Source organism: Trematosphaeria pertusa (assembly GCF_010094035.1).
Source record: "Trematosphaeria pertusa strain CBS 122368 unplaced genomic scaffold BU26scaffold_18, whole genome shotgun sequence".
Taxonomy (NCBI): domain Eukaryota; kingdom Fungi; phylum Ascomycota; class Dothideomycetes; order Pleosporales; family Trematosphaeriaceae; genus Trematosphaeria; species Trematosphaeria pertusa.
In genome coordinates, this window is record NW_022987229.1 from 848,804 (window position 1) to 875,523 (window position 26,720).

The 26,720-nt window shown below is 44.4% G+C and overlaps 7 protein-coding genes across 7 annotated transcripts; 4 read left to right on the plus strand and 3 right to left on the minus strand.

Annotated features, from left to right (window-relative positions):
* Positions 1-368: 368 nt before the first annotated feature.
* On the minus strand, positions 369-1,657 carry BU26DRAFT_524113 (DUF239-domain-containing protein). Its single transcript, XM_033830207.1, has 2 exons — positions 1,058-1,657; positions 369-1,008 (listed from the first exon to the last, which is right to left on the minus strand). The coding sequence occupies exons 1-2, from the start codon at positions 1,639-1,641 to the stop codon at positions 402-404; spliced, it is 1,191 nt and encodes a 396-aa protein (XP_033678175.1). The 5' UTR covers positions 1,642-1,657; the 3' UTR covers positions 369-401.
* A 1,797-nt stretch (positions 1,658-3,454) lies between these two features.
* Positions 3,455-4,289, plus strand: BU26DRAFT_609839 (uncharacterized protein). The gene is made up of 2 exons (XM_033835951.1): positions 3,455-3,949; positions 4,001-4,289. Exons 1-2 carry the CDS (start codon positions 3,468-3,470, stop codon positions 4,059-4,061), a joined length of 543 nt encoding a protein of 180 aa, XP_033678176.1. The 5' UTR covers positions 3,455-3,467; the 3' UTR covers positions 4,062-4,289.
* A 2,019-nt stretch (positions 4,290-6,308) lies between these two features.
* BU26DRAFT_466817 (arylsulfatase-like protein) lies at positions 6,309-8,502 on the plus strand. The gene is made up of 4 exons (XM_033825235.1): positions 6,309-6,801; positions 6,852-7,677; positions 7,727-7,836; positions 7,889-8,502. Exons 1-4 carry the CDS (start codon positions 6,313-6,315, stop codon positions 8,237-8,239), a joined length of 1,776 nt encoding a protein of 591 aa, XP_033678177.1. The 5' UTR covers positions 6,309-6,312; the 3' UTR covers positions 8,240-8,502.
* A 52-nt stretch (positions 8,503-8,554) lies between these two features.
* Positions 8,555-10,923, plus strand: BU26DRAFT_494122 (MFS general substrate transporter). The gene is made up of 9 exons (XM_033826174.1): positions 8,555-8,846; positions 8,893-9,029; positions 9,076-9,149; positions 9,210-9,218; positions 9,272-9,869; positions 9,928-10,058; positions 10,123-10,468; positions 10,522-10,627; positions 10,678-10,923. The coding sequence occupies exons 1-9, from the start codon at positions 8,606-8,608 to the stop codon at positions 10,743-10,745; spliced, it is 1,710 nt and encodes a 569-aa protein (XP_033678178.1). The 5' UTR covers positions 8,555-8,605; the 3' UTR covers positions 10,746-10,923.
* A 66-nt stretch (positions 10,924-10,989) lies between these two features.
* BU26DRAFT_127707 (uncharacterized protein) lies at positions 10,990-12,809 on the plus strand. The gene has a single exon (XM_033819600.1). It carries the CDS (start codon positions 11,144-11,146, stop codon positions 12,614-12,616), a length of 1,473 nt encoding a protein of 490 aa, XP_033678179.1. The 5' UTR covers positions 10,990-11,143; the 3' UTR covers positions 12,617-12,809.
* A 116-nt stretch (positions 12,810-12,925) lies between these two features.
* BU26DRAFT_570570 (uncharacterized protein) lies at positions 12,926-13,641 on the minus strand (the record flags this gene model as incomplete). Its single annotated transcript, XM_033834030.1, has 4 exons — positions 12,926-13,087; positions 13,137-13,250; positions 13,323-13,500; positions 13,574-13,641. The coding sequence occupies 4 exons, from the start codon at positions 13,639-13,641 to the stop codon at positions 12,926-12,928; spliced, it is 522 nt and encodes a 173-aa protein (XP_033678180.1).
* Positions 13,642-14,121: 480 nt separating this feature from the next.
* On the minus strand, positions 14,122-15,846 carry BU26DRAFT_127725 (uncharacterized protein). Its single transcript, XM_033819601.1, has one exon. It carries the CDS (start codon positions 15,657-15,659, stop codon positions 14,397-14,399), a length of 1,263 nt encoding a protein of 420 aa, XP_033678181.1. The 5' UTR covers positions 15,660-15,846; the 3' UTR covers positions 14,122-14,396.
* Positions 15,847-26,720: the final 10,874 nt, after the last annotated feature.

Here is a 26,720-nt window from a genome sequence, read left to right on the forward strand (position 1 = left end):
AGAGGAACGATCAAGCGTCCCAACGTCACCTGGGCAAGCTTCAGAGGTCACAATGCTGCTAGTCCCAGAACAGCCTAGTCTAGCTTGGCAGTTCCAGCTTGCCTCGGCATCCATCCATCCATGGATGGATCCTGAGTAACACCAGCCCATCTCCACTGGTACCTCTCCTTCCACGGTCAGCCCCCGGCGACGGCCAAACGTCGACCGGAAACGTATCGTGTTCGCCCTCGCGCGTGGTCGAATGCCCGTTTAGTAGCGACGAACATTCTACTTCAGTGGATTGGTCGCGACTCAAGCACGCTCAAAACACCAAGCGATAGCTTTCGAATGAACCACAAGATAAGCTAACATATCCTCAATAACCTCCATCTGCTCCAGAACCTCTCACAATAGTCATAATTCTAGCCTGCGATAACCCCCCCAGCTCCCGGTCCACCAAGATACATATAGCTCCCCCAAGTCGTCTGGCTCCCAAACTCCGCATCCATGCGATACCGATTCGTATCACTTACAATAATCCCGCGACTCCCGTCGTATAGCTGGTCATTCCCACTGGGATCGGTATATACCATGTTCCGGATGTACGCGCTCTGCTGCCACCCTGCTTCGGGCCAGTCGCCGGACCCCATATCCGTCTTGGTTAGCTGCGGATGGCTATCGTAGATCTCGCCGTAAAAGTTGATCTGGCTCGACTGGGTCTGGAGGGACTTGCTGGAATCAGTACCGGCGCCGAAGAGCGACGCAGGATAGTATCCGATCCAGCGGTCGAGCACGAAAAGCCACCAGTTTCCACTGTAGAGAAGCCACTTGATTTGGATGTCGTATTGCGCGCCGCCGCGGGTTGAGAGTGGGGAAAAGGTGGTGCCTGGGAAGATCTGGGAATCGTATTGGACCCAGCCGGCTACGTCGCGGTTCCACCCTCCTTTATTGTCGGCGTTGGAGGAGTAGCCGTCGGTTGTGAAGTAGGTGAAGAGGTGCGGCGGGGCGATCTGGTCGGGGTAGTTTATCCTGCTATCGTCAGTTCGAACTCTTGTTGGATGAGGGAAGGCGAGTGTACCATCCGGCCTCTACAGTCTGTGCAACCAACTGTGAGTTGTCGCCAGGCTTTGGGACGTTATACCGAATCACAGCACTCTGCAAGAGCGAAAAGTCCGAACCCGCTTCCGTCCAGGCCGTGTAGAGCGAAAACGATGCGGATCCCCCGAGGTTGTTCACTCCCTGCGCGGAAGAGGCATACCAGTGGTCGCCTGCAGCTTCCGTGTTCAAGTCCGGCATATGCGCTGGGTCAACCGGTGGGCCTTTGACGAGCGCCGTGTTCGAAGTCTGTCGTAGAATGGGAACCGTGCCTTCGGGTCCTTGTTCTGCGCCTTGGCTTTGGAGCATAGAGTATGGCTGGAGCGTGGACTGATTGGCCATAGACGGCGTGTCCGGTGGAATCGGAGGTGGGGACGCGATCTTCCCGCCCGCGACTTGCGAATGAAGCGGAATCCAGTCGATCACGGAGCCGTCAGAATGCGCGGTTGTGCTGACAATCTCAAGACCATCGCGCCGGGATAGTGTATGTCCATTCCCGGTAAAGGGGAGCGCGGTGGAGAGACCGTGGAAGAGTAAGGATAAGAGTTGGGCGTAAGATGGTTTCATTTCGACTCGCGTGGGCTAAGTCTGGTCCAGCGACTCTGCTTCATCAAGTTTGCGACACATGCCACTTTATAATCTACGTTCCCGGGGATTCGAATATTGGATCTTATCAAGGATGCTAGGCGTGCTGCTACATTGTCTGGAAGAGGGGGCCATGTGGACCCGAGTCAGACAGCGGCCAGAGACTCGTCAGAATCAATACACCAGGATTAATCCGCTAAAGAAGCAGTATAGGCAGCTCCTTTAAAGGTTATCGCGGAGAATGCGACGGTTGAGGAAGCTCTAGAACCTCAAGTACCCCGGTACCCGTCCCGCTACTGACCACGTGGGAACGGGTGTTCACGCGCATCCCGCATGCGAAAGAATTACAGCACCGTCTGTAAGATTTATCGATAATACAGTCATCTTGCCATGCTCTTTTGGCGGTGTTTGTAGGGGTCTCCGATGTAAGTTATGTATGACTGCGGCACCGGGCTACCGGATTAGGAAGGATGATATACCCTGGTCCGTCGTTACATCACGCAGGCACGGCACACATGGCAAGGCAACGAGCACGAGGCTTATAACCCGACAACGCCCTGTTGGATGTGTCTACACCCAATACTTGATTTAGGCCCAACGGATAGGGTTACAGCAGGGCCGCTACACACCCGCACTAACTGACTGGGTAGAAGCCGAGATACTACGCCAGACCGACCGAGAGGAGGCCCATCGCAGGCAGCCGCCCCTACGTACTCACCATCGACGCGAATTTCGGCACGTGGCATCCGCCGTCTATCCATTCGAAAGGAAGTCCTACTCGCTCGGTCCACTTGCGTGCGTCGTCGTTTGTATGGAAGCCAATACCACGATTCGCACATCGCCTCGTTCATCTCCTCCATGCTCCTCCGTTCTCCGGCTTGACACCGAGAGTTGACGTAGCAGTATCCGAACAGGTATACTTTCATAAAGATGCTCGTGACGGCATTCTGGAGATAATTCCGCCAGGCCTCCGTTGTTGCACCCTTCAAAAGCAGCCGTTGGGGGGATCTGCCCATGGGGCCCTCAAAATCTTTATGGCTCCGCAGGCTTGAACCTTGCGAATCAGATCCCTTAATCGAACTCTCTGATGGTCTTGCCGCTGGCTGTTTTCCTGAGGATGGCATACATAGACTCGCTGCTTGAAGATATTATGGATTGTAGTTGTGGAAGCTGACAGGGTTATATAGGACTCCGCGAGGGAGATCACATGGTGAAGTCGCTCGGTTCTCCACTCACCCCGAAAGCAACGCTTGTCAAAAACATTCACCGTAAACGCCACATTGATTCGATCAAGGCTCCGCTTCCAAGCCACGCAATGCCATGGTCCACTATGCTAAGGCTTGGTGTGGCGCAGCTTTCGAGGCTTCGGCCAACTTCATCATGCAGCCTGGTTTGTATCACAGCCTCCACATCTCAGCGCCACATAAGTCATTCCAGAATACGATCGGTCCGACACTTTTACTAACACAAGGAGAGAACATATAAACAAAATAACGTAGTATCCTCGCAAAATTCGAGCATAGCGAGGTTACTGCACACTGAGCTGAACATGAAATTTATTCATCACATCCAAGCACAAGCGACCCAGAAATCTTCGAAATCGGTATCATACCAGAAGGGCCGCAATGGCGCCGCAGAGGCTTTCCAACTAGCTCTCCCGCACTTAGCGTGCTCCAAGAGCCGAGCTGAACTGCAGGCGAGCGCAGGTAAGGCTGAAAGCTGAAGCCTAAAAGCCACAACCCATCATACAAATACCCTGCATATAGAACCAATATACTCTCCATCACTATTTCCACAATCCTTCAAAAATGAGCAAGGAAGCAGAAAAAGTCGTCCAGCTCTACGCCGGCCTCTTCAAAGGCACAATCGCCATCTCCACCCTCGTCGCGTCCATCACCTTCCAAGTCATCATCCAGCAGATCGAAAAACCAGACGTCGACTTCTCCCTGGAGCACCGAATCGACTACAAAGACGCACGCTCATTCCTCGCGATTGCCTGGACGCTATGCATCAGCGCGTTGGGTATCGCATGCATTTCGTACGCAGTGCTGACACTGAACAAAGAGAGGGTTGTGGAGATGTTGGAGACGCAGAATAAGGATTGGACCTATTACGTCTACGTCTTCGCGGGCGCCATTGCTTCGATTTTATGCCAGTTTCTGCTGCTGAGCGCGTTTCTGATGTGCTCGATGGCGGTTTCTGCATACTCGGAGAAGGCTGGATGGACTGCGGCTGGAGTAATAATCATATTGATGATTGCTGCTGTGATTCTGTGGCCATGGCAGCTGTGGTGAGCTTGCTTACTCCTTCCGCATATGCTGCTCTATGCTCATTCTAATAGGAAAACGCGCGACCGATTGAAGAACGGTGCTACATCGACAACCGGAACTTCCAATGTGTAGGAGGCACGTACGACAAAGCCTCGGCATTTCACATGTATCATGCAGCGAATTGCCATTATGCATGGGAGTATCCTGATAGAGCTCGAGGCAATCAACATTGCGCGATTCTTCGGATGTACGCTCTTTTTGCGGGGATTAAGTGTGGAAACAGAAGCGAACAGGAGAATCGAATTCCCCTTCACATACAAGTGCCAGAACTAAGGAAAGCATATGAGAAGTGAAACGAGCTATAACACGCTGTGGTAGAAGTAATAGGGCAGGCACTGCCCGGGCTTGCTTTAGCCTCACTGGGTGTATTCGGAATTCGGACTATTCGGAGGTCCCGAAGCCTGGGATAGTTATCCCAATGGCCATTCCCACTCTCGGAACAGGGTGAATCACACAACAACCATTCCTCTCCGCTGCTGCCGCTGCTGCCGATGAAATCGTTGAAATGCCCTAGCTTTCTCGATTTCACTACTATTCTCGCGAACCGAATAAGAGTTCATTCAGACTAGCGAAGCTCTATAGAAACTACATTAACATTCATGAACCCCATCCTGTCCGTCGCCAAAGCCTATAGCTTCGTGCTTCTTGTCGCAAGGAAGAACTCGGTTGCGCACGATCCGCGTGTACACTTATGGAAGCTTCGTCAACGGGAACGGCGTAATCGGGAATGGTGTTCCGCGGCAGTTTGGTCACGGTGGGATTTGTCCACAGTGCTACTCGAGGGTGACGCCAAAGTCGAGCGGCCCATTCACCTGGATGTACGAACGGGGAAGCCAATCTAGCAATGGCTGCGGCGTGATCCCCTACTCGTGGTATGCCTCCAACGCGAAACCGTACCGTTCGGTATAGTAAGCGACAAGCCCGTATCCACGTCGGTACAGTGTCTCTTTTAACCAGGCGTCAAGTGCGTGGTGCACATTCTCTTCCCGAGCCCCATCGTTCAGCCAGGACCTGGTGTCCATGTCGAAGAGCAGCCGTTTCGCGGTCGCAAGCGCCGCTGTTGTCTGGTGGCGGTAATCCACGTCGAAGTTCCCTGCCGCTACTAACTGGGGCATCCTGTCCTTGTTATAGGTTCTCGGAAGGACACAGTTCAAGCTTCAAGATCCTAGTGGCGGCATGTTAAAAGTTCCATCGGTGACGATGACATAAAATCGTGCGATGAATGAGGACCTTCGATGGAGGAACTCTGAGAACATTCATACTATGCCCAGCGTCACTGTCGATTCTTTTGATCTTCCGAATATCAACACCGGTCAGCGGCAACGAGCGCGCGAGACGTTGAACTTTGGACTAATCTCATGCAGTGACAGCCACATCCGCACTGTCACGCTCGATCAGACGAAAATCATGTAGACAGTTTCGGGACAATTTGTATCTGTTTCCTTTCGATGTGTACTGATGAAAAAGCCAGCAGATGCGGATGTGAAGGACCCAAGTGGTCTCCCTAAAAGTAGTGAGTCTACTTTAAGAATGGGCGCTCATGAGCCAGAAGAATTAGTGAACAGAAGTTGTCTTAGAAGTAGGCAACCTGCATGATACCTATGCGTGCAGCTTGAACAAAAAAAAGGCGATGGAAATGAAGAAGAAAAAACCACATTCTCCCGCTGTTCAGGATGCCCGTGATCCGTCCAGCCGTACTTCATAGAGTTTGCCTGACGCCATGCCGCTGCTAGGCCGCAAGACCGCAAAGAGACGCATCATGCATCTAGTTTCACCGGGTCGGTATTGCTAGGGGAAGCAACATTGATAGAGGTGGTGAAGAACGAGGGCCAAGGAGCCTACGCCGGTATGGCGGAAGGAGGGGGCACGTCATCACACATTCCTAGGTAGACTAGGTCTTAGGGAAGTGGGAAGTATTGAGACATGAGTTGAGTTATGGCTATATGTACGACTCAAGTCACGTGCAGCAGTAACCATATCCGGCAACACTAGGCTCCCCGCACGGGCCGTCGCTATCAAACTTAAAACACCAGCCTTCGCTCAAACACAACTCTCGAGGTCAGGCGTCGCCCATCTCTGAGCTATCCCGATCTCAATGGCGTTCGAACACTGCAAGGCACACGTTAGCTTGCAGAGACGGCGTTCCAAACGCCCGTGGCGTGGTGTCGTCACACGGCTCCCAGACTCGAAGTGGGGAAGCCCCGATGTGTGATGGCAGGGCCAAAGCACGCAATCACTCGCTAGCCATCCGCCAATCTCTCCATCGCGCTGATAATTGACCCTCCTCGATCTCACAGCTCATCTTTAACAGCTTACGATCACCATGGTTTGGTCATCTCTCTTCTGGGCGAACCTGGGCCTCGGGCTCGCTGGCCAGAAGTCAATCGGCCTAACACCAGAATCTCTGCCTCGGGTTCCCCAAGGCCCTGAACGATCCTCTCAACCCAATATCGTCTTCGTGCTCACCGACGACCAAGACCTGCATCTGGACTCGTTGAATTATTTACCCTCCATCAGGAAGCACCTGCTCGAGCAAGGAACCTTTTACAAGCGACATTTTTGCACCATCGCACTGTGTTGCCCGTCCCGAGTATCTCTCTGGACCGGAAAGGCCGCTCACAACACGAATGTAACCGATGTGCAGCCCCCCTATGGCGGATACCCGAAGTTTGTCAGCCAAGGCTTGAACGACGATTTTCTCCCTATTTGGTTGCAGGATGCTGGGTACAATACGTACTACACTGGAAAGCTGTTCAATACACACACTGTCACGAATTATCACTTACCCTACGTCAACGGCTTCACTGGATCTGTATGCTTCCCGATCAAGTGTGGACTTGTTGATTTGCTAATGGCGAACAGGACTTTCTGTTGGATCCGTTCACTTATCAGTACCTGAACAGCAGTTATCAGCGGAACAAGGATCCGCCTGTACACTACGAAGGCAAGCACACTACCGAAATCCTGACCGAGAAGGCGTACGGCTTCCTTACCGATGCTGTCCAAGAAAAGAAACCGTTCTTTTTGGCCGTCGCTCCGGTTGCACCACATAGCAACGTTAAGTTCCTTGTAGACGGACCAGATCCTGATTTACAAGCGGAGTTCAGTCCTCCGATTCCGCTCCAGCGACATGCTCATCTATTTCCGGATGCCAAAGTCCCACGGACTGAGAATTTCAATCCTGAAGAACCATCTGGTGTCAACTGGGTGAAGCGTCTCCCACGACAAAGCCAGGAGAACGTCGACTACAATGACCATTTTTATCGTGAGCGACTTCGTGCTCTTCAAGGCGTAGATGAGCTTGTGGAGGGCCTCGTTGACCGCCTTGGCCGGCACGGGCTCTTGGAGAATACCTACATCATCTACACGAGCGATAACGGATACCACATCGGACAACACCGCTTGCAGCCTGGGAAAGAGTGCGGATTCGAAGAAAACATCAACATTCCGCTAATAATTCGCGGTCCGGGAGTGCCCAAGAATGCCACTACCCAGGTCGTCACTACTCATACGGATCTCGCACCCACAATTCTGAAGCTCATTGGCGCACCGCTACGAGCAAGCTTCGACGGTGAGGCGATTCCAACATCTCACTCCGAGATTGCAAAAGCCAAAATGAAGCGACATGAGCACGTTAATGTGGAATACTGGGGATTTGCTCTCGGCGAGGGGAAAAACTGGGACGGGGGTAAGTTGCCATGCGCACTCTCCGCAATGCCAGACCTGACCTTGAATAGAGCGCCTCCACCTTAACAACACGTACAAAGCGCTGCGCATTGTTGGAAAGTCATATAACTTCTTCTACTCCGTCTGGTGCAACAATGAGCATGAACTCTACGATCTCAACGTAAGTCTGTAATCGAGAATGCCAAGGAACCTGCTTCTAACGACTTTCCCAGCAAGATCCAGGGCAGCTAAAGAATCTTCTTGCCAAAAATACCCTCGTTGATAGGCTGCTGGGACACCCTCTCCCCAAGGTTGCAGCACGACTTGATTCCTTACTTTTCGTGTTAAAGTCCTGCAAAAGTCGGACTTGTATTGAGCCTTGGCGAGCCCTTCATCCAGCAGGCAACGTAAGAAATTTGCACGACGCTCTTTCGCCCAGATTTGACCAATTCTACGAGGTACAGCAAAAGAAGGTCGAGTACACGCGTTGCGAGGCTGGGTATATTCTGGACGCTGAAGGACCGCAATTCGAAAAGGATGGCCTTGTCTATCGGTACGGGAGTCACTGGGCGGATTGGGTCTAGCTGACCCGCTGAACGTAGATTAGACCTGTCAGCTGCATGTGCGGGCTATTGACCCTGGATTCGGGACAGCCACCGCCCTATGACGGCAATGTTGTGGGTACTCGGCTTCGAAGCCAGATAGAAAACGGCGTTTTGGTTTGCTCGCTAATCCGATGGCGTAATTGCGTTGTTGTTTTGCAACATCCGCCAGTCATGGGACCCTTGGAGCGCGACGCATCAGAAAAGTGTCACTTGCATATCGAGAACCAAGCCCAACATGCCGGCGTACGTTTAAGCTGTTACCTAGTGAAAATCTGGTTCCGATAAGAACATCAATTTCTCTGCGCTGGCCTCATTGTTCTACTCACACCACCCACACTTGCAATAATGACAGACCATGGCATCGAAAGTACTGAACGTACTCCTCTACTGTCCAGTCTAGACGCAGTCCTACCTCAAGGCAGCACAATCGTGCCCTCGGAGGATGACTCAACCTCAGCATCGGATGATCGACCGAGCACGGCACAATCGAAGCGTTCGCACGACGAAGAGACAGGACCGCAGTCAACATCTCCCACCCGTCCTTCATCGGCTTCAATTCTTCGTATTGTACTGGTGCTTTTGATCGGTCAGTAGCAACCCGATTATCAACAACCTTTCTGACAGTGACACAGGCGTCTTTATCTCGAACGCCGATGGCTCGCTCCTCATGGCGACGCATCCTATAATTGCTTCAGAGTTCTATGCTTTGCATGATTCCACTTGGCTCTTGACTAGCTTTGGCCTCGCAGCTGCGGCTGTGCAGCCTCTTGTTAGTGTTACCCAACAGCTGTCATGACTGACACTGACGGGTTTAGTATGGAAAATTGAGTGACATATACGGTCGCAAGTCGCTTCTGCTGTTGGCGTACACGCTATTTGGGCTGGGATGGTAGGTCGGATGGTCGTATGGGACCTATACCTCTCGTGTACTTTGCTGATCTTCATTCAGCGCGTTAGTGTAAGCGAATACACTCGGCGAGACCAGACCTCATGGATATGCTAACCTCCCAGGGGCGCTGGAAATTCGATGTCGCACCTTATCGTCGGGCGAGTGATCTCCGGTCTAGGAGCTTGCGGCATGACTACACTGGTTTCCATACTTCTCACAGATCTGGTACCCCTTCGCGAAGTAGCCTCCTGGCGCTCGTACGTCAACGTCGCTGCTACAACAGGTCGCAGCATCGGAGGTCCGCTAGGGGGCTGGCTTGCCGATACTGTTGGATGGCGATGGTCCTTCCTCGGCCAAGCTCCCCTTGCCGGCATTGCTTTGATACTCATCTCGATTACCCTGCCATCGCGCGTCCGATCCGACCAAGATAATAAGCGCAAAGGCAGCAAGCTGGCGCGGGTCGACTTCCTCGGCGGATTCTTCATGACTCTGTGTATTCTAGGATTCCTGTTTCCGCTGGAAATCGGAGGCGACCGAATACCCTGGAACCATCCTCTTATCTTTGGCTTGTTCGGCGGAGCTTGCGCGTTTGGTTTGCTGTTTCTGGCGACGGAAGCATCGTTCGCAAAGGAGCCGATCATACCGATCGTTGTCTTGTGGAATCGCGAGGTCGTGGCATCGTCTTTCGTTATGATCTGCTCGGCTGGAGCTCAGGTTGGGGTAAGTTGACACAGTCACCCCCTTTCTGACAGGTTCAATACTGATATCACTTTTTCAGTTGATGATCGCGATTCCGCTCTACTTCAAAGTCACAGCGAAAGCTTCCAACACAATAGCTGGCGCCCACCTCTTTCCTGCCGTAGCTGGTAACGCCATAGGTGGCGTTCTGTCCGGAGTGATTATCAAGCGGTAAGAAAATAGTCCCACAGTCCTCGGCACTTTCAATCAAGCCTCACGCTAACTCTCACATCAGTACCGGGGCCTACAAGTCTCCCACTCTTTTCGCTATAGCCTTCGCCTCAGTCGGCTATCTCCTTCTTATCCTCCGCTGGCACGGCGACACCAACTGGCTCGAATCTCTGTACATAGTACCCGGCGGCTTCGCGATGGGTGTCCTGGGTTCCACACTTTTTATCGGCGTGCAAGCAGCTATTGATCCTGCTCATGCTGCGGTTGCTGCGTCCACGATCTACCTAGCAAGCAGTGTGGGAATGCTTGCTGGTATGGCGGGTACGAGTGCTGTATTGCAGGGTGCGCTGAGGCGAGGGCTTGACAGACGACTTGATGATATGGGTTTTGGCGAGCACAGGAAGTGGAAGGTGAGTATTTCTGTGGAAGATATGGGTTTCTTTTTTTACTGACGATTGAGTAGATCATTGAGCATGCGGTCTCGGATGTGTCTTATGCTGATCACGCGAAACCTACCGTGGCAAAAGTCATTGTTGGATCATATGCGGAAGCACTGACTTGGACACATGGTATGACGCCTCAGTCTACTCCCTCATTTCCATACTAACTTCGGCAATAGTTCTCTCGTTGTCATTCTCGCTCACAGCTTTCTTCGGAAGCTTGTTTCTTCGACAGCATAAATTGTAGGAGCCAAAACGGCGTCGATAGATATGTAGAACCCACGAGATCGTGGGTGAGGTCTCGGAAAAAGCTTGCGACAGAGTCCTTCTTAGATCTTGGATCACTGTAACGGGAAGTTCGGCCATCTTAGAAGAAGTACGGCGAAGGGCGGTGATTGAATGGCGTCGATGGTGCGCTTCTTCCTTCACCGAAATCACCCCGTTTGTGACGCGCCCGACGCCCCAACCCGTCATTTGATCCTCATTCACCTTTATGTTGACACACCGCTTAGCGCGCGCTCAGTAGCTATGTGTACACCCCGCTCCGCTCGCCCTAGTGGCTCTATAGCTCTCAGCTCACACCTGTACCACACGCCAACCTCCTGTGCTTTCTTTCGAAGCAACCATAGCTGACATCAACAAGGAATGCCCATATCTGACATCTGTCTGGACCTCGAAGACGAGTTCGACTACCAGGAGCTAGAACGCTTACACCTAGAGGACGCAATTCGTTATTCGACTCGTACCGTGCCTAGCGAAGACATGGACCGCAGAACTACTCCACGTGGCTCGCCTCCGATGAGCGCCACTGGGTATGGTGGACCAGGGCCGCGCTATCCAGTTCCGCGATCCGTATACGAGGCTCAGGCATCACTCAACGATGGCATCAGAACCTCGCCGTCAGGGTCGCCCACTCCTCCACACAATGCTTCGAAGCACGATCCAATTTCCTGTCTGCCGATGCCGCGGTCCGTTCGCAAGCCCCAGGTCCCGCAAGAGCACATAGATGAGAGACCGAATCGCTTGCGCAGTCTTCCAACGAGCATCGCCCAAAACCGCGGCTTGGGAGCCTCTGCACCTGTTCCGCAGTCTGTTCGCCAGAGCCAAGCACCACAAGCAAATCCAATCGGCAATACGGCCTCCTCTCGATCTCCTCTAACGAACACCACTCGGGACAGCGGCATGGACGGTCAGGCAGTGCATCACATTCAACCTCCACAGCACTATCTCCAACGTCAAGAGCCCTGCGCGCACGCGAGTGACAGCCCAAATATGCCTCGCTACCTTCCGACAAGTAGTGCTGGAAATGGCGGCCTAAGCCTGCATCTTCCCGTTCCACAATTCATCCGTCAACGTCAAGCTCAAGGCAAACTCATGAGTGAGAATGCTAACCCATCACGCATGCCCACTACGTCCGGTACTCTGACACGAGGCGGACGCGGACAGCCTCCAATTCCGCGATCTATTCTTCATCAGTATCAAGCACCTGGCGAACCCACGAACCGTATCAACACCCCACGTCCATTTCCTTCAATGGCTGCTAGTTACGAGAACAGCGATCGAGGAGCGCGTCTTCTTCCACCTTCGGGACCTCAGGTGACTGATACTCGGTCTTCTCCGTTCAACTTTCCCGCTCTGAGAACGTACTCCAGTTTTGATCGGTACGGCTCCGGTCCGAACGGCGGGTCCATGGCCAATAGATCAAGAATGCCAGACCTGGTGGACGCTTCTACACCTCTTAGCCGTTTGACCCGACGTCCGGTTCCACGGGAGATCCGTGCTTCGCGATCCGGCAACGGCTATCAAGCTCCTCCCCAACGCTCTGCCATCCAGACTCAGCAGTCCCCCATACTACGAGGAGCTCCACAAGCCCAGGGGCCACAAGTCACACAGCCCTCTCAACGCGGAACACCGAATCCGCCCACCCATACGCGGCGGATCCCGCGTCCACTCATCCCAGGCATGCCTCGCAACCAGCGGATAGGCTTCTTCCAGCCGCCTCCACCTCCGCCGTTCAAAGCGCAACTCCAGAACTACGAAATCGTCTCCATGGCAGAGCTCCCATTAGGTGCTCGCTGCGAGATCTGCTATGAGCTGTATGATGACAGCGATCACTAAGCTCTTCGGATCTGATGTGGTCATGTGTTCCATGGGGAGTGTCTTCAGAATTGGGTGAATAGTGAGATGCGGAATGCGCATACGTGTCTGAAGTGTCGGGGGACTTTGGCTGGGCATCTGAGGAGGGTTGACAGTTAAGGGTGGTTGGCTGAGGGGGACTGTTGGTGAGTCGATGGGGTGTACATGACTGCAGGGGCCATACATAGCTGGGTAATTTTTTTAGCGGGGACTAGCAATCGGTAGGTAAAGGACTTTTCAGTCCTGTGGGCTTTGGAATCACTGGTTTATGCTGCAGTTCGCGTACCTATGTCAACCAATTCTTGCTTGCTCGGACGAGGCAGCTGGAGGCGTGGATGAAGGGGCTGACGAACTCGAGGCCCCTCCACCAAGAAAAGACGCAGTGATGTCGGTGCTGACGCAGCTACCGGGAACGTCGGCAGCACCTCCAGTGACGAATTTGATGGCAGCGCACTGAAAGCTATGTGAGCAGCGTTCTTGGACCTTTGCACGCGGCGCATACCTGGAACAGAGTCCCGTCAGGACCATGCTGGATCACCTGCAGGATAGCGTCCTGGCCTGCCCAGGCAGCGTTTACGGGCACCTGGGGCAGGCAAAAGGTCCCCACGCCCGTCTGCTGGACCACGGGCAGCAAGGGAGAGAACGAGGTTGGGCCGCTCAGGAGAGCGGCTTTGAAGTCTCATGTCACCGAAGTGTGCGTGGTCAACATCTGGACAGGTGCGCCGGCAATGGGATAGTTGGTGACGCCAGTGCTCCGGTCCGTTGCGGAGAACGAGCCGCAAGGTGACTCGGTCTCTTTCGCATCGTCGAATCCAAGGCTGGTGGGAACTTGGAGGACGAAGTGAGCGTGGGCGATGGTCGCGAAGCTGGCGAGGGCGGCGACACGGAAAAGCAAATTAATGGAGTAAACTAGCGGGGCGGGCAATCGACGTCTTCTACGAAATAAGATCCGTGGGGTGCACCAAGTGCTGACATGCAAGAGGGATGTCGCCTTGGACCGGAGCCATGGCTATGATAATAGGTTGGTCCAGCAATGCGTAGTATAGAGAAGCGTGCAAAGCAAGACAAGAGGAAACAGAAGAGGTAGAGGTAGAGAGGGCGCTGGTAGGACCAGTGCGTGCGTAAAAAAAAAAGCGAAGACAGAGACCAGTAGGACGTTCTTCTTCTCCGTGCAGCATGCTCTCTATTCAAACACACAAGCGTACTGAGCATCCCTGATGCCACGTAGACGTTTACCAACGCCGTGCATACCCTGTGCGGCGGCTACGTTACAAGATGATTCCGTGTTCATCCTAGAGGAGCCCTGGGCGCTAAGCTGCGGATGGCGTTAGGGTAGCCATCACGGCACAGCCGTGGTAGTCTGGCAGCAACTGGGGCGAGGCAAGCGGCACCGCGTGCTCCAAAATAGTCAAGGACAGATGTAATAGTAACCTGGGCAGATCCGAGTCTATGCGGCCTTACCATGCGCTCGCGCCTACGCCATCTATCCTTTCAGCGGCCTCTCGGGGTTGTCTGGCTAAAACCTGCCACTGGCACAGCGGCCTACCTCCTCTCGTCCTATGCAAGGCCCGGCCTGTTCCCCCTCTTCTCTCTCCCTCTCTCCCTCTCTCCCTCTCTCCTTCTCTTCGTCTACGTGTAGCCCTCTACCCTACAATGTCTCCCCAAGACGTAACGAGTAGGCATCCACACCACCCCCCCTGCTTTATTTTATTTTTTGGGCTCTTTTCCTTCTCCCATTGTTCTCCCTGGTTCCAATCCTACTCTAGGAGGCACTGCTCGGATCCATATCCTCTGTGTATAGAGCCCAGGCTAAGGTCTCTCTGGCTGGCTTCACGTGTGTGTACAGAGGATCGAAATCTAGCTGATGGAGAAACGCCTGCTCTGCGGCTTGCCGTTTGTTGCTCCCCTCCTCGCCCCAGTCCTCGAGCATCGTCCTCTTCGGGCCGTGGATGTCTTGCTGCAACATGCGCTCTAGATCTCCCTCGAGCTGGTCAAATGAGGCCTTGAATGCATTAGGGGCAACGGCTTCGTAGTCATGCCTGGTATAGGTCGCATGCAACGTCCACTCCCCTGGCAAATTGAACCAGGCCTCGCACCCAGGATAAGGGCAGCCAAAGGGCTCTCGACGTCCGTGGAAGTGGTGCCTCTCCCGTGCCTCAAGGCGCAGCAGCTGGGCGGCCGTTCTGCGGAGGCCGTAAAGGAGGAATTTGTAGCGGGTGCGCTCGTACGCCCCTACGGGGCCGCGAAACTCCTTCGGCGGTGGGAGGATGCTCTGTCGTGTCCACACTGGATTCACCTCCTCCCAGTCGCCTGGAGTGCCGGCGCTCGTCGGAGCCAATCGCCATAGGCTCCTTTCCGCGCTCTTTCGCCTCTCTGGGACATCCCAGAAGAGGAGGGACGCCAGGACACTTATGCTAGACGGGCACATCTGAAGCAAAGCCTGGAGGTCCTGCGGCAACGACTCCCGGGCTTTGCGCGGCCTGCTTTCGCTGATAACAACACAGGTTACGCGGGGCAGTCGGCGCCGTAGCGTCTGCCAAAAGCGCCGGAGCCGCTCCGTCCGGCCGTGGGACAGGGCCATGGACGCTGTGCCGCAAATTTGAGCCACGGGATCTGTCCAGAGCTCCTCTATATCGGCGAAATCCACCTCGACCCGCTCGACGCGGGCCACGAACTCAGGCGCAAGGTGTGCGTAGCCGGCAAACCCTCCGTCGAGCACCCAGTGGCACTCAACAGAGTACCACGCGTCTGGATGGGACCAAAAGAGCTTTTCAGCCTCCAAGCGAGTAGCCGGCGACGCCTGCATCAGCCAAAAGAGCGTTGGGGGATCGCAGAAGCCAAGGACACGTAGCTGCAGTTCAGCAGGCAATGCGAGGAACTGCGGAAACGCCTGGCATTGAGAGCCCGCTGGCTCCGCTCTGACGTATAGCGAGAATGGAGTGCGAGTTTCGCCGAACAGGATGGTGGCATGGAGGTTCCAGTTGAGTGGCTTTGTCCAAGCGCGCTGGTGGGTTCCGCGAAGCATCTGGACGCAAAAGCGCGTAGGAATACGCTTGTACGGGGTGTAGTCCAGTTCGTTTGCAGGTGAAACGACGGACAGAAAGACCAAAAGCTGGGTGTATTGTGAACGTACGGCACGGCTTGTAATAAGAAGGCGTCGCAGCCACGTGTCATCGTCGGAGAACAAGCGATTGGACGTGCGTGTCCGCGGGGGCGACTTGGCAACGCCGGGTTCAGATACCCACAATGCGCCTTATATACAAGAGAGGCGTGGCCTGGTCACGCTCCTTGGAGTCTTTGATCCTAGCGCGAGCATCCTTATTGTCTCGGCCCGTCGTCGCCCGTTGCAGACCTCGGGAGGCTGACCGTGCATGCCCTTGGAGAAATGCAACCACCCCCTAGTCGACCTATGCCTCAGCGGTCTCTCGCCGTTGAGCTGCGTGAAGCAGACCGTGTGCCGGTCGCCTAGCAGGCACGCTGCCGACGCTGCATCTCTTTGTTCCAGCGCCTTATTGTCTTCTTGGTAGACTGTAATCTTATTTTAAGCAAAAGAATTATTCTATTCTTCTACTTTATTAGTTATAATTTCTTATATATTTGCTAATACCTTATATCTATAAGAGCTAGCTTCTAGTCTCTACTACTATATATACACTCTAGAATACCTAGCTAGGTAAGTTAACTATAGATAGTATAGTCTCTATAAGCTATAAGAATAAGAGTAATAAGTAGAGTAGATTAGGTTAAATTTAGCTATCTAAAGGTAAGAAGTAGAGAAAAACTCTAAGAGACTCTATATATAGAGAGCTAAGTACTAAGACGCTAGATAAAGTTATATAACTCTAGTAATACTAAGCTAGACTATTATATTACTCTCTCTTATAGAAAAAGCTTATTCTTAAGCTCTAAAGTATATATTATAAGCTATTCTCTTAACTAAGACTAAGGCTTACTTTTATAAGAGAGGGTAAGAGGTATACTTTAGGCTAGAATCTTTAGTAATAAAGAGGTAGAGGTAATAATACTATAAATTATAAGTCTCTATAGTAATTTAATAAATAAAGTAATAACTATAAGAAGCTATAAAGAGTAAGCTTCTTCTAGTTATATATATACGCTATCTTAGCTAGATTAGGTACTAAGATCTAGCTCTCTTAGATTCTCTAGATTAGACTCTAATTCTTAGATTAGAGTCTAATCTCTCTAATCTATCTAATTCTTGTTACGTAATTCTAATTATTCTTATAACTATATACGTAATTTCTTATCTTATAACTCTAGGCTTAGTCTACTATTTTCTCTATTCTAGCTAGCTAGCTCTATTTCTAATTCTATAATTATAATATCTACCTCTTCTTCTAAAGCGTTATTCTAAAGCTCTATTCTATTTCTAGGTATAGTGTTTTATTATTTTATACTATTCTTATATAAGAGTAGTACTACCTATAGTTCTATAGTATTATATTCTCTCTTTCTTTTCTATTCTTACTATACTACCTACACGTACTAAGTTTTTAATAGCCTACTACTATTATTATACTAACCTTATTCTATATACTAGTATTAATATATTAAATAACTCTTATAGTACTTACTATTCTTATAACTTACGTTATATTATAAAGATATTTTCTAGTTATTATTTAGAGTATATTATAAAGAACTAGTCTTATAATAAGGTATTAGACTAGAAAGAGGTAGAGAAGCTAGATTAGTTAGTAGCTAATTTACGTTCTTAGTAGTCTAAGGCTAGTCTTAAGGTAGAGCGCCTTACTAAAGCTTAGTAGTTAGAGCTAGATTACCTACGTGCCTAAGAGGTACTTCTAGGCAAATTCTAGTAGTCTACTAACGCGCGTAGTAAGCACCTATAAAAGTAGTTAGAGTTAGTATAGTATTACTAGAATACGCTACTTTCTAGAGATCTTACTAATATTAAGAAGTTAGAATAGTTAGAGCGTAAGGTATAGTAGTTCTTATAGTTATAACTCTCTATTTTTCTAGTTAATTCTCTTTAGTTATTTAACTAGAGTTATCTAGAGAATCTAGAGTTCTAGTCTCTAGATCTTAGAAGTAGTACTACTAATAAAACTTCTTAAGTTTCTTAGAGTAGTTCTTAAGATTTTCTAGTAGTTTCTATATATTTTCTTCTAGTAGGTATTCTTTCTATCTAACCTAGTACTTCTACTAACCTTATATACGTCTTTTATTTAGTATTCTCTTAACTTTAAAGTTCTAGTCTAGTTTTACCTTAGTTTATTTATTAAGTAGTATATTATTAGGTATAGATTTAAGTTTAGATTTATAGAATATAGAGTGTATTTATATTATTAGTAGTAGCTTTAACCTAAAGTTAATAGGTCTAAGCTACCTATTAATTTTAAATAGTCTAATTTATAAGTAGTTAAGTTTTTTACTAGGTTACTTAGTACGTAAGTTTTTTTATAGAATAAAAACTTTACCTCTCTTCTTAAAGGTTAGTTTCTTAATTCTTTTCTTATTTACTTATTAAGTTATTTTTTCTACTATTCTCTATAGTTTATTATAGATTATTCTTATCTAGCTTTTCTTCTCTTCTATTCTTAGAGAGATTATAGCTATATACTTTAAGAATCTATATATTCTAGCTTTATAGCTATAATATACTTAATAAAGAGTTATTTTTATTATTTCTTATTTTACTATATTATATACTAGTTATACTATAAGTAGTAGTTTAACCTAGTTATTCTATTCTTAGTTAACGTAGTTTCTTAGGTATTTTTCTAGAGTCTAGTTTATCTATTCTATCTAGCTATTAGTTTATAGATAGAAGCTAGTTAATTATATAGTAAGGTATAAGTAGAGTAATTATAATTAAGTTTATAGAATACTAGCAAAACTTTAGTTTCTAATTTAGATAAAAAAATTACCTAATTTAGATAAAAAAATTACCTAATTAGAGACTCTAACGTTCTACTAAAAATTAATTAGGTATAATTAGAATTAGGTATAATTAGATGTAAGAGCTAGGTCTATAGTCTCTACTACTATAAGCGTTCTAAAATATCTAGCTAGGTAAGTTAGTATAGGTAGTACTATCTCTATAAGCTATAAGAATAGAGTACTAGTAGAGTAGGTTAGATTAAATTTAGCTATCTAAAGGTAAGAAGTAGAAGAATACTTTAAGAGCTCTCTATATATATAGAGTACCTATACCAAGACGCTAGGTAGAGTTATATAACTTAGGCGAAGCTAAGTTAGGCTAAAGTACTAAGTTAGAGCTAAGTTAGACTGTTATATTACCCTCTCTTATAGAGAGGGCTCGTTCTTAAGCTCTAAGGCTCTCTAGTCTTCTACCTATATAGGCTTTAAATCCTTTACCGTCTTCTATAGTATCTTCTCTCTCTTATATACCTTAATTTAAGCATTTAACTATAATAGAAGCTCTAGCTTATCTAGGTATACTTTTTTGTTTAAGAGAGAGAGGTATTAGCTACTAGCAGGGTAGCTAGTTATTAGCTCTGCTAGCGGAGCAGAGAGGTATTAGCTACTAGTAGGGTAGCTAGTTGTTAGCTCTGCTAGCGGGGTAGAGAATTATCGGTTTTTCGAAATAGAGAGGTATTAGCTGCTAGCAGGATAGTAGGTTGTCGGCTCTACTAGCAGCGTAGAGAGATTATTAGATCTACTAGCAGAGTAGAGAATTATTAATTTTTAAAATAGAGAGTATTAGCTACTAGCAGAGCAGCTAGTTGTTAGCTCTATAGGTAGTGTAGAGAATTATTAGCTCTATAGATAGTATAGAGAATTATTAGCTTTTAAAATAAGAGGGGTATTAGCTACTAGTAGAGTAGCAGGTTATTAGCTCTACTAGCAGAGTAGAGAATTATTAATTTTTCGTAATTTTATAAAAGAGAGGGGGAGTTTTTACACGTAGAAGTTCTATAGAAGTTCTTCTATATATAGAGCTTTTAATAGCTCTCTTTAGCTTAGTACTAGTATCTTTCTACTACTAACTAGATCTACTAGTAGTCTTATACAGCACTAAAGAGTAAGTAATTAATTAGTAATATTAATAGATTCTTAGAGTAAGTAACTAGGCTCTTATAGCTCTAATTCTTAATATAGCTATTAGTAAACGCTTCTTAATAAGGCTACTTAGTTTAGCTAGATATTATGCTGTTGTCTCTAGCTAAAGGGGTATTAATCTTTAGATAATATAAGAGCTAGGTTCGCGGTCTCTACTACTATAAGCGTCTCGAAACACCTAGCTAGGTAAGTTAGCTATAGGTAGTACTATCTCTATAAGCTATAAGAATAGAGTGCTAGCAGAGTAGGTTAGGTTAAATTTAGCTATCTAAAGGTAAGAAGTAGAAGAATACTCTAAGAGCTCTCTATATATATAAAGTGCCTATACTAAGGCGCTAGGCAGAGTTATGTAACTTAGACGAAGCTAAGTTAGGCTAAAGTACTAAGTTAGAGCTAAGTTAGACTATTATATTAGGTATAATTAATTAGCTAATTAAATAATAGAAATCTATACTACTATAGAGCTATAGCTAATTAGAGTACTACGTAGCCTTTCTAGCTATAGAATATTAAAAGTTTAGAAACTAACCTACGCGCTATAGCTAGCTAGCTAGCTAGCTAGTAGCTTATCTACGTCTACCTACTTACTAGTATACTCTATAATATACTTACTTAGCTTTATATAGTATAATAGTCTAGTTTAGAATTTACCTTAGATTATATAATCTTAGGTTACGTAATTCTATTACGTAACCTAGCCTAGCGTCTTAGTACTTAGTACTTCTATATATAGAACCTCTTAGAGTAGCCTTCTACTTCGCACCTTTAGATAGCTAAATTTAATCTAACCTACTCTACTAGCACCTCTTATTCTTATAGCTTATAGAGACTATGCTACCTATAGCTAACCTACCTAGCTAGGTATTCTAGAGGCGCTTATAGTAGTAGAGACTATAAACCTAGCTCTTATATTATTTAAAGGTTAATACCTCTTTAGCTAAAGATAGTAGCATAATATCTAGCTAAACTAAGTAGTCTTGTTAAGAAGCGTTTACTAATAGCTAATACTAAGAATTAGAGCTATAAGAGCCTAGTTACTTACTCTAAGAATCTATTAACGTACTAATTAATTACTTACCTCTTAGCGCTATATAAGACTACTAGTAGATCTAGTTAGTAGTAGAAAAATACTAGTACTAAGCTAAAGAGAGCTATTAAGAGCTCTATATATAAGAGAACTTCTATAGAACTTCTATATATAGAAACTCTCTTCTTCCCCCCTCTCTTTACAAATTATAAAAAACTAATAATTCTCTACTCTACTAGTAGAGCTAACAATCTCTCTACGCTACTAGTAGAGCTAACAACCTACTACTCTGCTAGTAGCTAAATACCTCCTCTCTTTGCTTCTTTCTTAATTAAAAAGCTAAATAAATCTAAACACTATAGAAGAACTCTCGCGAAGCTAATCTAGAGGTAGAACCTTAGCTCTATAATACCTCTTTACTCTAATAGTTCTTAAATCTAGAGTAGCAAACCTACCTATAGAATATACTAATTAATATTTCTATTATATAACTCTGTTTAGTAATATAACGTAATAACTAATAAGAATTAGAATAATAACTTTAACTAGAAGCTTATAAGGCTTTACTAGAGCTTAGTAATACTAGAGTTATTATTAGTCTTAGGTTTGTTTATACTTTCTACCTCTACTAAAGAGCTTTAAGAGCTCTTTCTAGAAATACTAGCTAAAATTATTAATAAAATAGTTAGCTAATTATATATATAATAGATATATAAATAATAAATCTATATATATTACTAGATTACTACTAATACTCTTGCTAAGAGAGATAATATATACGCGAGAAATTAGATATAGGCTACTACTCTAGCTAAAAAAGACGCTAAAATCTAGTAACTATAAGTATAATTAACTTACTCTAAAAACTAGCCTACTACGCTAGTTTAACGCGTAACGCGTTTTTCTATAATACTAATTATACGTAATTTAAGCGCGTTACTACTAGAGAATTTAATTCTAGGTTCTTACTCTTCTATATACTAGCTAGCTACACCTCTAGCGTTATAAGTATAGAAGAGCTAATTAACACACTCTACTAAGTTTCTAGATCTACTCTTATTATTAGATAGTAAGAGTATTACCTTTAAGTAGTAGAGAGATAGCTTATATAATAAACTTTAAGTAAACTAGAATTAGTATACTAGAGATACGCTAGAGAATACTAAGAAAACTATTATTACCTATATCTATACGTAAACTAAAGAAGACGCGTACTAGACTCTATTAGTAATACTATAAATAATTAAGAATAGTAATATAGTAGTTTTCTATAATTATATTTTTAATTAGCTAGAGAGAAGCTATAGAGACCTATATAAGAGGCTAAATATTTACTATAATTTCTAAAAGCTTTATTACTAAAGCGCTACTAATTTCGCCTACTTCTAGAATAATTTCTTCTACCTTATATAGAAGCGTTAGCTTCTAGTAAATTAATAGATAGAGAAATTTTATAAGAAGCTACTAGAAACTATACGCACGTAGTTAGGTATATACTAATATTAATATATTAATAACTATAACTACTATATAGACTTTACTTAAGATCTTACTTAAGAGCTTACCTTAGAAGAAGTACGCGTTACTACTAGAAAAGCTAAAAAGTATAACGTAACTATGTTAATACTATAACGCGCGCCTCTAGCTCTTCTAGATTTTCTAGCACCTAATAAAGCTCTAGTAATCTAGAAGCTAGTTACCTATTTTTAATACTACTAACCTAGCTATCTAAGCTATAATTACTCTAGAGCTTCTACTACGCAGAAAGCTATTAAGAACGTTAACCTAGAGAAGAAGCCTATAGAGCCTATAGAGTTATAAGTACCTAAGAATAATACGTTAGAGTTAGAGTTAGAGTTAGAGTTTTATTTTATTAGAAAAGTAAACTACTATACTAGTCTATAGTAAACTCTACATAGTATAGAATATACGTAAGAAATCTATATCTTATAGAATAAGTTATTATAGAGTAATTACGTAGTAGTAGTAGTACTACGTATATTTCTAAAAGAGACTAGTAGATTCTATAAATAAGAATATAATATTATAGAGTAATATAACTAGAGGTTAGATTATATACTAGAATAAACTAGCTTATCTAGTTAGTACTATAGTTATAATATAATTATAATTAGATTAATAGAGGTTAATAGACTAGAGAGTTTAGACCTATAGAGGTAGAGATAGACTAGAAAGTCTATACATAAGGTTACGTAGAGGCGTAAAGCGGCACTTAGTTAGTACGTAGAGAGTAGTATTTGTAGAAGAGAAGTACGTATTAGTCTTCTCTCTTCTTATCTTCTTTATTTTGTGTTAAGTTATAGGCGTAAAGGTAGGCTATTATTATTAGTAGAATATAGTAAGGCGAGATAGTATACGCGTTTACTATAGGCTTCTATAGTATTAGATAGTAGGTTATATAGCGTTACTATTAGAGGTAGCATTCTTAGAGTAGTTTAAGGCGGCGCTATAGCAGGTGTATAGTAGTAGATAGGCTAAAGAGTAGATAGAGTAGGTTACGCGCGTAGTAGAGAGAGTAAAGTAAAAGTATAAGGTATTAGTAGATATTAGCAAGCAGGTATAAATGTGTAGCGTAGAGTCGCAGCTAGAGCTATAGGTAGTTAGGTAGGTAGTAGAGCTAGTTAAGCTAGTACTATAAGAAGTAAGCTTAAGAGCGTTTTTTATAGCGTAGTTAGAGTAGTAGAATAGTTACGTATAGGCAATAGCGTAGTATTTTAGCCTAGAGCTAGAGTATATAGAGGTAGACGTGTTACGTTTACGCGTAGAGTAGTTTTTAAAGCGTAGTAGAGGTAGAGTAGGCGTGCTATTATAGATAGTCTAGTGTCTAGAGGCTAGTTATAAGCTATATAGGTAGGTATTACTAGAGGTATATAGTAGAGCTAGAATAGAGAAGAATAGAGTTATATACTCTTAAGAGGTAGATAATATAGGCGACTATAGTAGAGGCGTATAGTAGAGTTAAGATTAGCTTCTAGTAGAAGAGAGTAAGAGCGTGTATAGAGAGATTAAGGTAGTAGCGTAAGGTATAGTTCTAAAAAGAACTAGTATATTCTTTTATTAAGTAGGTAAGGTTATTCTATATTATACGTATTATATAAGTATTTATATATATAGATATAGAAGAGTGTTTACTATAGCGCAAAGTAGTAGTAAAGAGGCTATAGAGTGTAGAGGTATTTTTTAATAGAGCGTAGAGCGGCTACGGCTAAGTAGCCTAGAGCGTATCTAGGTAGAGAATAGAAAGTTATAGGTAGTAGTAGAATAAGAGAGAGGTATTTAGAAAATATATAGAGAGAGTTTAGTTATAAAATAGAGTTATAAGTAAAGAGAGATAGAGAGAGGTATAGATATATAAGAAGTATAGAGTATAAATAAGAGTATTATTATATTAGAAAAATATATAGAGAGAGAGAGACATAGATATAAGAGGTGCGTAGAGTATAGGTATTATAGTCTTAGACACGCTAGTAGGTATAGTAGTACATTATTTACACTAAGTATTAGCGTTCTTTTCTAATAACTTAGCGTAAGTGTAATATAATTCTATTTTATTAGAAAAGTAAACTACTATACTAGTCTATAGTAAACTCTATAGAGTATAGAATATATATAGTAGAGCTACTAGTTATAGAATAACGTTACTATAGAATAGTCTAGAACTTAGTTTACTAGTAGTAGTACTACGTATAGGCTCTAAGAAGAGCTAGTAGATTCTATAGATAAGAATAGAATGTTATAGAATAACGCAAGTAGAGTAAAAAGTTATATACTAGAATATACTAGCTATACTAGTTAGAGTATATTATAATTAGACGCTAATTAGATTAATAGAGGGTAATAGACTAGAGAGAGTAGATACTAGAGGTAGTAGGTTATAAGAGTAGTTTATACACAAAGTAGAGAAGTTATATAGAGTATAGATAGTACTTCGTGTTAGTAGTAGTACTATAAGAGGTAGATAGAAAGAAGAGCTACTCTCTTCTCTTATCTTTCTCTTAGGCTTTATGTAGAGTAGGTTATTCTATTAAAGACAGGTTAGTATATTACGCGAAGAGGCGTAGCGTTATTATTAGTAGAGATTAGGTTTAGTTACACAAGGTATAGTAGGTAGTAGCAGGTAATAGTATAGATAGTAAGAGTAGTAGTTAGAGTATAGTAGGTATACAAACACGCAAAGAGTAAGTAGGTGCAAGTTAAAAGAGTATAAGTAGTAGAGAGGTAGGTTTAACATAAAAGTATAGAGCTAGTATAGAAGTATATATTAGTAGCGTACTATATACTCTAGAAGAGGCTAGTAGTATAGTACGTAACAGGCAAGAGTAGGCAGCTTCTCTCTAGGTATAGATACTAGAACTATAGATAGTATAGTTAAGTAGAGAGAATAATAGTACTACGTAGAGCGTATATAGTAGTATAGGTAGTATAGAGATAGTAAACGTAGGTGTTTATATTAGTACTAGCGTAGAGACGTGTAGCGGTGCTAGTAGAGTAGCTATTTTTCTAGCAGGGCGGTATTATAGAGCCTAGGCTAGAGCTAGCAGTACTACGTTAGGCGTTATATAGCTAGCTAGAGAGGTAGTAAGAGTAGGTATAGTATAATAAGTTTATAAGAGTATAGCTACTTAGAGAAAGGTATTAGTAGATAAGAGTAATAGATATAGTAGACGTTATAGGTAGTAGTAGTAGGCGGCTATAGCTATAGTATTATAATAGAAGGCGGCTAGAGAAGAAAGTAGAATAGAAGTAGAAGCGCGTTATTAGAGTTTATTAGTAGTAGTATAGCTAGGTATTAGTTAGGTTAGAAAATATAGAATGTATAGTAGAAGATAGGTATAAAATAGAAGTTAAGTAAGTTATATTATGTTTAAAGACGTAGAGTATAGATATTATAGCTAGTAAGAAGTTTTACTATATTAGAAAAACGTTATATTAGAAAAACACGTAGAGTATAGAGACATATAAAGAGTAGAAGAGTACTAGCTTTAGTTATAAAATAGAGTTATTAGTAAAAAGATACGTAGAGCGCTATATTAGAAAAATATATAGAGAGTAGAGATATATAAGTAGTAGAAGAGCGCTAGGTTTAGTTAGAAAAGAGAGTTATAGGTAAAGAGAGATATAGAGTAGAAATATATAGAAAGTATATAGAGCTAGGTATAGTAGTATATAGAAAGTATACTAAGTATTAGTATTCTTTTCTAATAACTTAGTATAAGTATAATATAATTTTGTTTATCTATAAAGTAAACTACTATACTAGAATAGAGAGAACGTAGAGAAGTATAAGAGCTATATAATAGAGTTACTTACTTATAGAATAAGTTACTAGAGATAGTTATATAGTAGAGGTAGTATAGAGTACGTTTCTAAAAGAGAATAGTAGACTCTCTTTCTTAAGTAGGTAATATTATAGAATAATATAAGAGAAATAAGAAAGTACGTACTAGAATAGACTAGCTTTACTAGTAGTAGTGTAGTTATAACTAGACGCTAGTTAGATTAATAGAGGTTAATAGACTAGAGAAAGTAGACTATAGAGGTAGTAGATATATAGAGATAAGTCTATACGTAGGTTATATAGATATTAGGTAGTATTATAGACTATAGAGTTTAGGCTATATAGAGAGTAGTACGTATATAGAGTAGAGAAGTAGTAGTTACGTAGAGAGGTAGATAGAAGAGTTAGGTTTCTTTCTCTTATCTTCTCTTCTATTCTAGCTAGGTGTATAGTAGTAGAAGTAGTTATTCTTATAGAGTAGAGCGTATAGAGTAGGTATAGTAGAGATAGTATAAGGTAGACGTAGTAGAGCGTAGGTTATATAGAGGTATAATAGACTATAGAGTTTAGGCTATAGCGTAGGTAGTAGATAGAGTATTACGTAGAAAGTAGATATAGAAGAGCTAGCTACCTATAGTATTATAGTTTTCTCTTTTTTTTATTTTTTACTATTAGAGATAGAGTCTAGTTTATTA

Bases quoted from the DNA above. Each gene is read 5' to 3' on its own strand.
- BU26DRAFT_466817 (XM_033825235.1), top strand. From the start codon at position 6,313: ATGGTTTGGTCATCTCTCTTCTGGGCGAACCTGGGCCTCGGGCTCGCT. The intron at 6,802-6,851 runs GTATGCTTCCCG...AATGGCGAACAG, and splicing joins TCAACGGCTTCACTGGATCT to GACTTTCTGTTGGATCCGTT. The intron at 7,678-7,726 runs GTAAGTTGCCAT...GACCTTGAATAG, and splicing joins GGGGAAAAACTGGGACGGGG to AGCGCCTCCACCTTAACAAC.
- BU26DRAFT_127707 (XM_033819600.1), top strand. From the start codon at position 11,144: ATGCCCATATCTGACATCTGTCTGGACCTCGAAGACGAGTTCGACTAC.
- BU26DRAFT_524113 (XM_033830207.1), bottom strand. From the start codon at position 1,641: ATGAAACCATCTTACGCCCAACTCTTATCCTTACTCTTCCACGGTCTC. The intron at 1,009-1,057 runs GTACACTCGCCT...TGACGATAGCAG, and splicing joins CAGACTGTAGAGGCCGGATG to GATAAACTACCCCGACCAGA.
- BU26DRAFT_609839 (XM_033835951.1), top strand. From the start codon at position 3,468: ATGAGCAAGGAAGCAGAAAAAGTCGTCCAGCTCTACGCCGGCCTCTTC. The intron at 3,950-4,000 runs GTGAGCTTGCTT...TCATTCTAATAG, and splicing joins CTGTGGCCATGGCAGCTGTG to GAAAACGCGCGACCGATTGA.
- BU26DRAFT_127725 (XM_033819601.1), bottom strand. From the start codon at position 15,659: ATGCTTCGCGGAACCCACCAGCGCGCTTGGACAAAGCCACTCAACTGG.
- BU26DRAFT_494122 (XM_033826174.1), top strand. From the start codon at position 8,606: ATGACAGACCATGGCATCGAAAGTACTGAACGTACTCCTCTACTGTCC. The intron at 10,469-10,521 runs GTGAGTATTTCT...ACGATTGAGTAG, and splicing joins GCGAGCACAGGAAGTGGAAG to ATCATTGAGCATGCGGTCTC. The intron at 10,628-10,677 runs GTATGACGCCTC...CTTCGGCAATAG, and splicing joins AGCACTGACTTGGACACATG to TTCTCTCGTTGTCATTCTCG.